General features: G+C 49.7%; 1 protein-coding gene and 1 pseudogene across 1 annotated transcript in view; both read left to right on the top strand.

Moving 5' to 3' along the window:
* Positions 1-333, top strand: part of LOC132080785 (synaptonemal complex protein 1-like) — a 32,734-nt pseudogene extending 32,401 nt beyond the window's left edge.
* A 55-nt stretch (positions 334-388) lies between these two features.
* LOC132080784 (zinc finger protein 345-like) overlaps positions 389-12,449 on the top strand; it is a 29,175-nt gene continuing 17,114 nt past the window's right edge. The window contains 5 exon segments of the mRNA XM_059484064.1: positions 389-458; positions 871-929; positions 1,418-1,564; positions 5,090-5,110; positions 7,694-8,641. Coding sequence (XP_059340047.1) covers positions 389-458; positions 871-929; positions 1,418-1,564; positions 5,090-5,110; positions 7,694-8,641 — 1,245 coding nt within the window.

The following is a 12,449-nucleotide window of genomic DNA, read 5'->3' as shown; positions in this document are numbered from 1 at the left end:
AACACCAGTAGAACCAAAACCTTTTTCATCCCGTGTTTGTCCAGTAAATGATTGTATTCCTGATGTCATTTGTGACAGTGGTACCAATTATGCAATGCGTTGTCCCTTTGTAATTTTAATCGGAGGATAAAGGGTGTAAGCCATGATTTGTATTTCCCCTGTAAAGTCCGCATCGATAACACCAGGCAAAACAAATAATCCCAACATAGTTGTAGAAGAAGGTCCCAGCAATAATGCTCCACATGTTTGTCCATTTAATATAAGAGGACCCTTTACTCCAGTGGGCATCCTCTCAGGCCGATTCGTCATTAGTGTGATGTCTACTGCTGCTGATAAGTCCAAGCCGAGGCTCCCTGTTGTTGCGGGTTGCAGACAGGAGGTAGCAGCGATGTCACGGCAGCTGCTGGTGTCTCCGATGTCACGGCGGCAACTTGTGTCTGTCCCTCATTGCCGCATCGGTAACACTTGATAAATGGTCTCGAGCCTCCTTACGTGACTGCCAGTGAGCCGCTTCGGAGAGGAGCAAGAGCAGCTAACAACTGACTCTGAGTAGACTCTGCTTGCTTTTGTAACCCTAATCCTAATTCCTTTAAGGCTTCTACTATAAATGCCTGTGAAGCTGTTGGCATTAATGCCATTCACTCTAATGCTTCCTCAATAGCCCAATTTGCCCCTAAAGTGGCTAACACTCTTTGGGTTGCTGGATTGCTATTTTGCAAGGCACACTGCTTCAATAGCGCCCTGCAACACCAGCCCGATCTATAGCAGTAGCTGTTCTATCGATAAAATTTCCAAATGATTCTTCCCTACCTTGTTTAATGCCCATATAAGCCGGTAACCCTCCTGGCTCTTTAACCATGTCTATTGCAGCACGCACTAACCACATAGACTCTCTAAGTTTATCTTCTCCCGATATCATCTGTGCCTCTGTACATAAAAATGCCTCTAAGCCCATCAGCTCCTCTACTGTCACTCCATGTAATGAGTCATGTGCATTAAACAATAACTGCTGATGCTGAGTGAATGTCAACTGAACTATTCCTCTTAAATCATTAGGACATAAAACCTGAGTATTAAAAAGATAATCTAGCATTTGCCTAACAGGTTCACTTTTTACTCCAAACTGACTAACCGTAGAACGTAGCTGAGTTAACAGCTTCCAATCTAAGGGAGTATATTCTGCTATATTATGCGTAAGGTTCCCCTGTGCATCATACTGTGGTGTGTATGTGACCGGACATGCAAGACTAGAAGCTATTTCTACCACTTCACCATCCCCCATTTTCATTACTTCTTTCGCCAAAGCAATCCCAAGCTTCCCTCCTCTGTTTAGCCATCTCCCCCCATGGATCACGGTGTGCCCCTGGGATGGGATCTGACTCTTTAAGGGTGCTATGCTGCTGGCGCTTCGGTGCAGACACCGAGTTTTCACACGGGGAAGGCAGTGAAGCAGAGGCTGGCTCGCGTGGGGGAAGCGGCCCCCCCGCTGGAGCTGACAGTGAAACCGGAGCCGGCTCGAGCGGAGCCGGCCTGCGGGGAGGAATCAGCCCCCCCGCTGGAGCCGGCTCGGGCGGGGGAATGGGCCCCCCCCCACCGAAGCTGTAACCGGAGCCGGCTCGCTGAGGGGAAGCGACGGAGGCAAGGCTGGCGGTGGAGGCGAAGATGGCTTGCTCCCACCCCCACCATCCGACCCGCCTGAAGCTGGTGGCGGAGGCAAAGCTGGTTTGCTCTTACCCCCACCATCCGACTCGCCCTCCCCCTCTGACAGGAAAGGTGCAGACGGTTCCACTGCGCCTATAGAAAAATCCTCCACACCACTTTGATGGGGACCCTTAGGCATAAGTATCTTAGTTACAGAAGGTGCCAGGGGATCATCCTCACGACCATACCCTATATTCCTCTTATGAGCTTCTGTCACCCTTTCTGCTGCCTTTCTGTCAGAGACCTGCTGAAGTAACGTGTTATACACCACCCGCCATAACTTCCCGAATTTCTTTGCTGACTTATCATCGTCTAACACTGTATCCCACAATATTTCCCCAAACTTCTTCCACTCTGCTAGCTCATGAACTGTATGAGGATTAGAAAAGATACCCTTAGCATGGCCATAGGCTAATAACCCTGGTAGCTCCTTTTTTAAATCTATCCCTTTTATCCCTCACCTCTCTAAATATGGGGCGAATAAATCATATGCCGCTTGCCTATCCATACCTATTAATCAGCGTGCGCTGTTGCAGCTCTCCAGGCTCCGGCGGCACGTATTGGCTTAAGTCACCGTTGTGAACCTCGAGGGTGCTTCAAATTCCAGCACCGTCCCGGCTGCAAGGACCCAAACCCAACTTCCTCGACCATGGCGTAATCACTTTTTCTTTTAATCCGAGAAAAAGGGCAGAGATTCGGTTATGCCCGCATTCTCCACCATTTGTCGATGGAAGGAGACCCAGACATCAATTTGATCATCATAGGCCCAATTTTATTGATCAGTACGGCGGGTTAAATACAGTTAATAATGAGCTTCATACATATTGCAAAAGTTGAGCTCAGGATTGGTCAGTTACATATCAGCACCTACGCCTACTTCTGCATTCCTATGGTTTTACTTTTGATACTTTTCACATATTCTCAGGATATATTCAGGACTAATCTCTACTCCCTCTCCTCATGTTGCAGCAAGGTCACTGCTGACCTTTCCTTTTAGCTTGCTGACTGCTGACTTTTCTCCTTCAGCTTAACCAGCGGCATTATGTCAGTATGGCCTTTCTCAGCTAACCAATTATTAATAATACTCTCCACAGGGCACTGCTGGGATTTGGGGTTTATTGCAAAGGGCCTGGGTGCAGGACCCTGCTGGGAGCTGCAGCCACAGCTTGGAGCAGGCCCGAGAGAAGAGAGGGGGAGAGAGGATGAGAAGGTAAGAGAGCAAAAGCGTAAGAGAGTAAAAGGGGTAAAAGCATCAAAGGCAAGAGCTAGGAGACAAGAGGTAAGAGCAAGAGTAAGAGAGGTAAGAGCTAAAACAGCAAAGTTCCCATTACAATATAATTAATCTTCTTCTGTGTTGAATATTCTGATTCTCACTAACCAATCTAATACAAGATACAAATCCTACAGCATTTTCATACCACCTATAAGAATCATTACATTACCATACTGTGCTACATTTTAAACCCTAAAAACTCCTCTGTGGTCCCCTTCAGTAGGGGCTGCTCTGACCCTGGGACCTGCCTGCAAGCAGAAGGAATTGTTCCATCAAAAGGGGATTACTTTCAGCGGCCACACCGTTGTTTTCCCGTTGTTCAGTAACTAAGGGATCTCATAGCTTGCTTTCATTTCAATCTCGCTTATAGTTTCCATATTCTCAAAATCTTTTGCCAGACAATCATATTTGTAAGGCTTTCCTGTTTCATCTTCCCCAACACCCCAGAGCCGGCGCTGCTGCGGCTGTGGGACAGAGGGGGTGCGAATGGGGGATCCGGGATTGGAGCGGGAGGAAGGGGAGGGAGAGGGGAAGGGGAGGAGCAGGAACAGGAGCAGCACGGAGGGAGCAGCCCGAGGAGGAGCAGCAGCCGGGGAAGGAGCATTGCGGGGTTCCACGGCAAGCCCGCAGATCGGCTGGGCCCGGCAGCATCGCATTGCCCCACGTCCCGCAGGTGAGCGCCAAGGGGAAGCGGCAGCTCCGGGAGGGGTTTTGGGGGGGAAGAGGGGGATTTTGCTGGTGTTTGGACCTTGCCGATTCCGGAGTTATGAAAAGTGCGTATTATATGGCTCTATGCAGATATTTACTGTGGGAATCCATAAAATCAGAGGGGTTTGGGAAAGCTGCAAAAGGCAGGCCGCAGAGACAGCAGAACTGTGAGTAGAGCGCAGCCATGAGATAGGTCAGCAGAAAAATTGTTTAAACTGTAGAAAAAGAAAGGGCAAATAGAACAATGGCCTGTGTATCAATGCTTGTCTGAATAGCTCTCTAAGCTGCAGAAAGTTTATCTAGCAAGATATTAGGAAGGTTAAAGCTTAAGAATGGAGCTCTGTGTATGGTGTTTTAAGGCTTACAAGCAGGTATTGTATTCGAAATAAGCAAGCATTGTTTTAAGCAAAGGTATGTGTGCTTATGGTGTGTGAAAAATTTTAAAAGTTTAGTAGTAATAAAATGTTTCTAAAAATAGTAATACAATTAGAGTAATAATAATTTGGACAATTTGAATTAGGACAATACGAGACAACAAATACAAAGAGTTACGGACCTCTAGGTACCTTTTTTGGGCAGCATGAGCCCAAAAAAGGACCCCCGCTAACAAAGATTAACCCTTAAAAACAATAGTCCATTGCATATTCATGCACTTCATACATGATGCATAAATTCCATTCAAACACAGGATTCTGTCTGGTCAGTGTCAGCTTCTTCCTCTGAATCCTAACAGCACCTTCGAGGCAGGAAGAAGTTCATTTCTTCTGGTAAGAGAGCAATAAATTCTTTTTCTCTTGAAAGATTCAGGTGTCCTGTGGCTGCTATCTCGCTGGAAGTCCTTTCTTTAAAAAAGTATCCTACATGGCATCGTTTCTATTTTAACAATTTTTATAACCTAAAACTATATTTAACATGGTACTTAAGAGAATTAATACAGCATTACTTTCTAACACAACACATATAATATTCATTTAATATTTGCGAAAAGTCAATCATAAAATACAGGCATTTTCACATTTACCATATGTATTTTGGTATATTGATTAGTAGTGCTGTATTAACAGTTTAATAATAAATGTAGTCTTGTAATTAAAAGGTAACTTTTGTAGTTAAAAGAAGAACTATGTCAGTGAGGTTTTTTTAAAGAAAGGAATGAGGCACTCGCATCAGATAGCAGCCACAGGACACCTGAATCTTTCAGAAAAAAGAATTTTTTGCTCTCTTACCAGAAGAAACGAACTTCTTCCCGCCTCAAAGGGGCTGTTAAGATTAGAAGGAAGAAGTTGATGATGGCCAGACAGAATCCTGTGTTTGAATGGAATTTATGCATCATGTATGAGGTGTATGAATGTGCAACGGGTTATTGTTTTTAAGGGTTAATCTTTGTTAACAGGTGCCCTTTTTCAGGCTCGTGCTGCCCAGAAAAAGGTACCCGGACATCCATAATTCTTTGTATTTGTTATCTCGTATTGTCCTAATTCAAATCGTCCAAATTATTATTACTCTAATTGTATTACTGTTTTTAGAACCATTTTATTACTATTAAACTTTTAAAATTTATAAACAAGTGATTGGCGTTTTTCACAGGAGTTGAGTCCCAAATATATTTTGGTGTCACTGAGAGAGGTATTTTAAATTTATTTGATGAAGGGGATACTTTTGGATCTCTCAGGAGTGCAAAGGGGAGCAGGGGAAGCGCTGAGTGCCTAGAGTGGGGGGATGCTGGAGAAAGGGGACCCTGGAAAACCTGATGTAAAATTTCAATAGCCAATGTGAATTTTACTTCTATACCTTTTATTTTAAAGCAAGCACGCAGCGCTGGGTGGCTGGGGAGTCACTGCTCCACTCATAGCACACACAGTTCAGTAAAGTATATATACTGTTTTTAAGCCTACAAAGCATTTTCCAATGTGCTCGGTTAGTCCAAATTAGCAAATATCAATAAGCTGGGAGCAGTAATTTCACAATATTTCTAGGTGGTCATTGATTGCTATCCTTCTTGTGATTGTCTGGAGGGAGGCCTTGCAGTGGTGTCTGCTACATGATTTTGTCAAGTACATCAAGCTTGTTATTATACATAAGCTTTTAATTGCTTTGTTGCAATATCTCTTAGCTTTACCCCAACTTCCTCTATTTTATTCTAAGCATCAGTCGTCTTGCTGCCTCATCTCTTTTGCTCTACTATACTTCTTTGATTTTGATGCTTTATTTGTCTATTTGGTCAGAAAGTTTCAAAACCTTTCTTTGTGTCTGTTTTGGACACAGCAGATAGAAGCATTTGCTGATTCCATTGCCAATTGGCATGAATCACAAAAACAATTTCCACAGAATCAGGGGAGGGTGAGCCCTGGGACCCCCAAAACCCCCTCAGCATGCCTGAGCAGGACCCGGGAGAGGGGGAATGCCCAGGACCCACGGGCCCCCCAGCAGCTGTGAGAAGAGGGACCCCCATAACCCCACAATAAGGACACTGGAAATGGGGCACTCCTGGGAGAGGTTTTTGGAATTCCTGATTTTTGGAGGTATTTCTGGCCACCAGACACCCGGTGACTTCTAGAGATGGACTTGGCCAGTGGGACCTTCAAAGCCAATGTCCTGGCTTAGGGCAATTTTGGGAGGAAAAACTCTAAAGGTGTTTCCTGTAGAAGAGCAAAGTCAAGTGGCCCCACCTCCAGCTGGTTCTGGAAAAATATTTTCTTTGAGAGAAGTGGAAAAAACTGTTTATTGAACAGGCAAAGCACTCACCAGCCCCAAAAATGAACAGTATTAAACAATAAAATCTCTTGCTGCTCCAAAAGAGATGACAAACTCACAAAGTCCCTCCATGAGCTGTAGCTTGGCTTGTTCAGTCTCTTATCAGTCTCCTATGAGTCTCTCTGGTGCTGGAAATGCTGTGGCCCAGCCCCAGTGGGGCACAGGTGTGAGCACCTGGTGCTTTTCTGGGTGTTCAGTCCAGAGCAGGTTTAGACAGGTCCAAAGAAAAGGAAAAACCAAAACCCACAGTCCAGGGAACTTCTCTGCCTCTGCTAGCTCAAACTAACCAAAAGCAAAGGAGGGCTCTGTCCCGCTGTCTGTCCATCTGCAGACAAGAGAGGAGCAGGAATGTGGAGGAGTGAGAGAGGTTCTGAAAACAAACTCTGTGCTTCTTGTTCCTCCCTCTCTGCTCTCAGAACCAGTGTTAAAGGTGCAAAGCCTATTTCAGGCAAATGGGGATACGAGCATCATAATTTCACCCCTGGGACCCCCAAAAGACCCTCAGCCTGTGTAAACAGGACCCGGGAGAGGGGGAATGCCCAGGCCCCACAGCCTCCCCAGCAGCTCTGAGAAGAGGGACCCCCATAACCCCAAAGTGAGGACACTGGGAAAACAGAACTCCTGGGAGAGGTTTTTGGACTCCTTGATTTTTGGAGGTATTTCTGGCCACCAGACACCCGGTGACTTCTAGAGGTGGACTTGGCCAGTGGGACTTCCAAAGGCAATGCACTCACATCTTGTTTTTCCCCCAAATCAGGATTTCCCATTCCCAAACCTCATCTGGATGGAGAAGGCTGTGAGGAAGAGGAAGATGCCCCAGGGCACTGAGGCAGGTGAGGAGGAAGTCGGTGCCCCTTTTCCCCTCTCTCCTGCTCCATCTCCCAGCCCAGCACGGCCCCGGCTGCAGCACAGCCCCACTGCTGATGCTGTCCAGCCAGGGATGCACTGGGGGGATCTCCTTCCCCTTCCCTGTGGCACGGAGGCAAATCCCATCCTCTCCTTGTCCTTCCTCCCCCAGGGAAGGAGCTGAGGATGGAGACCAGGGAGGACAAATGCCCACAGCAGAACCTGGTGGAAGAGGCCTTTTTGAGCGGCTCCAGGGCACAGGAATCTACCGGGGAGGAAAAGCCCCGGAGATCCCTCAGGAGGAGGGGCTGCAAACCCAGCCCAGGGTGCTCCGAGGAGGAAAGACCCAGCCTGTGCCAGGAAGGCAGCCAGAGATCTGGCCAGAGCACTGAGGTGGTGGTCCATGAGCAGCTTGATGATGGCAAGAAGCCCCACCAGTGCTTGGAATGTGGGAAGAGTTTCGGCAGGACCGACCACCTGCTCATCCACCAGAGGACCCACACCAGGGAACGGCCCTATGAGTGTGGGGAATGTGGGAAGAGCTTCAGGATCAGCTCCCACCTGATCGCCCACCAGAGGATCCACACCAATGAACAGCCCCACAAGTGTGGGGAATGTGGGAAGAGCTTCAGGATCAGCTCCCACCTGATCGCCCACCAGAGGATCCACACCAATGAACAGCCCCACAAGTGTGGGGAATGTGGGAAGAGCTTCAGGATCAACTCCAACCTGATCGCCCACCAGAGGATCCACAACAATGAACGGCCCTATAAATGTGGAGAATGTGGGAAGGGCTTCAGGAGGAGCTCCAGCTTGAAACTCCACCAGATGATCCACACTGGGATACGAACCTTTGTGTGTGGGGAATGTGGGAAGGGCTTCCGTGACAGCTCCTGCCTGATCATCCACCAGACAATGCACACTGGGGAATGCCCCTACACGTGCTCAGAGTGTGGGAAGAGCTTCATTGAGAACTCCAGCCTGATTCTGCACCAGAGGATCCACACTGGGGAGAGGCCCTACAAGTGCAGGGAATGTGGGAAAAGCTTTAGGCAGAGCTGCCATCTGAATGCCCACCAGAGGATCCACACTGGGGAGAGGCCCTATAAGTGCAGGGAATGTGGGAAAAGCTTCATCGACCCCTCCGGCCTGAGTGTCCACCAGAGGATCCACACTGGGGAGAGGCCTTACAGGTGTGGGGAATGTGGGAAAAGCTTCAGTAAGAGCACTAGGCTGATTCTGCACCAGACGATCCATACCAGGGAGAGGCCTTACAGGCGTGGGGAATGTGGGAAATGCTTCAGGCAGAACTCTAGGCTGATTGCCCACCAGAGAATCCACACTGGGGAGAGACTATGAGTGTTCTGAGTGTGGGGAGAGGTTTCAGAGCCGATACCGTCTCCTCAAGCATCAGCAGATTCACACAGAATAGAGGCCCTTCTGCTGCCCTGACTGCAGGAAGGGCTTTTAGAAAAACTCCACCCTCATCACCCACCAGTGGATCCACACGGGGGAGAGGCCCTGACAGTGTCCCAAGTGTGGGAAGAGCTTCTCCCAGAACTCTGCCGTGACCCAACACCAAGGGAGGCAGCAGTAAGGGATGCCCAACAAGTGCCCTGTGTGCAGGAAGAATGTTGCCTTGATTTTTAAAGATTTTCTGAGCCTTCTAATGTTTACATTCTTGTAGCAAACTTTCTCAAACACTTTCTGTAAATAACTTCTTGTTTGGCATTCTTTTATAGAAGAAGAAAAATATGATGGACTGTTAGTTTGTCCAGTGTCATTGGAGAGGTGGCACTTTCACCCTCCAATCCACGGTCGCTTTTAGAAAACTATAAATGTTGGAGTCAGGAAATAAACTTCCCTTTTCTTTCCCTTGAGAGCAGCAGTGTGTGCGCTCATGTTGTTTTGTGTCCTACAGTGACAGGAAGAGCTTTGAGCGCTGCTTCAACTCCATCCCCCATTGGGGACCCCCACTGGATGGTCCACAGTGACCCTCGCTGGGCAGAGACTTGGTCATCCATGATCCTGGTCATCCATGTTGGGAAGACACGTGGCTGGTGGTCCCCACATCTTCCTGGCTCTCCTTGGGCACTTGGACACGGCCGGAGAAAAATCCATTGGGATGCAAACAGACATCAGAATTTCATAGTGGACAGCACAGTTTTTTACTTTCAACCCCAAAACAGTCTCACCTTTTGCATCCAGTCATTGCTTCGAGTGGCATCCAGAATTCCAAATGGTGTTGGAGGTCTTTTCCAACCTGAATCATTCCATGATTCTAATTCTCTCTGGCCCACCAGCATCTTCCCCAGCCAAATGGTGATTGACTGGGGCAAAACCCAGGATTTTGGAGACAATGGAGTGGAAATCTTTCTAGAAAAGGTCCTTTCTACCAGCCCAGGCACACGGGTACTCAGCCAGCATGGACACATAAATGCTTTTATTTTGGCCTTTATTTTCTTTCATTTTTCATTATCCTTCACCCAACATTGGGGTAAATATAAAGACATTCAACTAAGACATGGATGGTGACATTGTGGGACATGAGTGGGGACATGGTAGGGATGGGGACAAGGACGTGGGTGGGGACATGGTGGGGATGGGGACAAGGACCTGGGTGGGGATGTGGTGGGGATGGGGACAAGGACATGGCTGTGGATGGCGATATTTGGCATGGGGGGTGTCACAGATAGAGATGGTGACTTGGGGCTCTATGGCCATGGATGCGGAAATGGGGGACATGGCCATGGATGGTGACACAAGTGGCCTAGAGACAAGTCCATGGGTTGACATGTCCATGCCATGGGGTGTCCCATGGCCAAGGACAACACATCCCCACCACCACCATGATACTGTCCCTTTCATGCTGCCATTTATTCCCTGCTCCTCCCCATTGTCACCCCACTGTGAACCCAGCCAGGGACAGGGGTGACATTTGGGGACACTCCTGTCCCCACTCCAGCACATACCTGGGGCCAGCAGAGAAGGGGATGAAGGACGACGGGGACCGTTCCTTGCTGTTCTCCAGACTGAACCTCAGAGGACTGAACACCTGGGGTGACACCGACACAGTCACACCGAGGGGACACAGCTGTCACCACCATGGTGACAGGGACACCTCATAGGGCGGCCCTACCTCAGGCTTGGGCCAGAGATCTGGGTTGTGGTGGGTCCTGTAGATGCTCATCAGGCAGATGACCCCTGGTGGGATGGGAATGGCCACTTTAGGGACAGCAGATGAGGGTGGGTGGTGACACTGGGACACCCTGGCCATGCCATACCCTTGGGGATGACACGGCCATCACACAGGGGGATGTCCTTGGTGCAGCGCCGGGACACAGCAGTGACAGGAGGGTGCAGCCGCAGGCTCTCCTTGATGCACATGGTGGTGAAGGGCAGCTGGGACAGGTCGTCCCTGGGGACAAGCGGGGGTGGCATCGTGTCCCCAAGCCACATGACCGGGGTGGCCCTGGGAACATCTCACCATTCAATGTCTGCAGTGTCCCGGCCAGCCAGGAGCTCCTGGACGTGCTGGCGGCATCACTCCTGGTGCTCAGGATGGCTGGCCAGGTTGTAGAAGAGCCATGCCAGGCCACTGGCCGTGGTGTCATGGCCTGTGGGGACACTGGGTGAGTGAGGGGACACTGGAGTGGCTCCTCCCCAGTGGCACCTGGGAGCTCATGCTCACCCTCACACATGAAGGTGTCAGCCTCAGCCGCAATGTCCTCGTCCAACAGGGTGCGGCCATTCTTGTCCTGCAGGGGCAAGATGAGCCACGGGCCACTGGGGCCACCAGTCTGTGGCCACCTGGGGCCAAATCCCATCCATGGCCACCACCCTATGGCACCTTCATCCCACTGGCCACCAGCTCTATGGTCAATGCTGCCCATGGCCACCACTGTTCCCCTGTAGCCACCAGTCTATGTCCAAGCCTCCCATGGCCACCAGCATCCTACTGGCCTCTATGGTCAATCCTTCCATGGCCACCACCACTCTCTTGACCACTTTCATGCCCCATGGCCACCACCCCAGCCCCACCTTGGTGAGCAGCAGGATGTACTTGCTGGGCTGCCTGTACCAGGGACGATGTGGGGACACTGTGGCCACCAGCATGGATGATAGCAGGACCATTGGGGCCACCAGAATGGCCAACAGGGACAGTGATTGGACAGGATGGCCAGTGGGGACCATGGCAGAGCCAGCACAGCCACCAGGATGGCCAGCAGGGACAATGGTAGGGTCACCAGGGCCACCAGGATGGTGTCATGATCTGCTTGTACAAGCGGGGGTCATGATGGTTCGTTAACTGATCTGAGTGCAAAAGCAACACAGAAGGGGATTTTGGTATTAATCAAAACAAATGCACCTTTAATTGAGTGCCCACAGCAGATGTGATAGAAGGATTAGAAAGGAGAATAAAGAATAGAGAGAGAGAGAGAGAGAGAGAGAGAGAGAGAGAGAAAGAGGGGAGGAATAGCTGCATATGGAGAGATGAAACCCTCATGGTCCAGCCAATAGATCCGTCTTGTCACGTCAGGGAGAATCTCAAAGTCTTGGTTCTATTATAGTCCTCCACCAAGGCGGGGAACAGGTAAGTCTATTGAAACCACCGAGAGGGAACAGGTAAGTTTACAGACAGTCCATGTTCTCAGCAGTGAGTGAGACCAATTGCTTTCTTGGTCCAGGGAACACACCTGCAGGCAACACTTGGCAAACATCTGGCTTCAGTCCGGCCAGCCCCCTGTGTTAGAGTTATAGGGGTCTCAGTCTCAGCCCTTGGGAGGGGGCTTCAGTCTCCGTCCATCACAGTGGTCGTGAGGCAGCTGAGGGAAACCTCAGAGTGTCTCTTACAGATGATCAATGGGGACAGGTGACACTCACTCCTGGCAGTGGGTCTCATAGCTGAAGATGTACTTCTGGAGCGTGTCCAGGGTGAGGAGGCTCAGGGGCTGCAGCACTTCCAACTCCACCGGCCCCCACCAGCTGCCACTGCTGCTGCCCACCACTTATGGGGAATGACTGGGTTGGGGAAGGAACAGGGAGGGGATCAGGGACAGGGGATAAATTTGGGGGTGGGACAGGGGTGGGAGAGGGGGAGGAGTTGAAGAGAAGGTGTGGAACAGGAATGTGGTGATGAATGAGGGGTGGGGTTGGGGTTTGGGGG

Source organism: Ammospiza nelsoni, chromosome 17, assembly GCF_027579445.1.
Source record: "Ammospiza nelsoni isolate bAmmNel1 chromosome 17, bAmmNel1.pri, whole genome shotgun sequence".
In the NCBI taxonomy this organism is placed as follows: Eukaryota; Metazoa; Chordata; class Aves; order Passeriformes; family Passerellidae; genus Ammospiza; species Ammospiza nelsoni.
The sequence above is the reverse complement of the archived record's forward strand: the minus strand, read 5'-3'. Positions and strand labels throughout refer to the sequence as shown.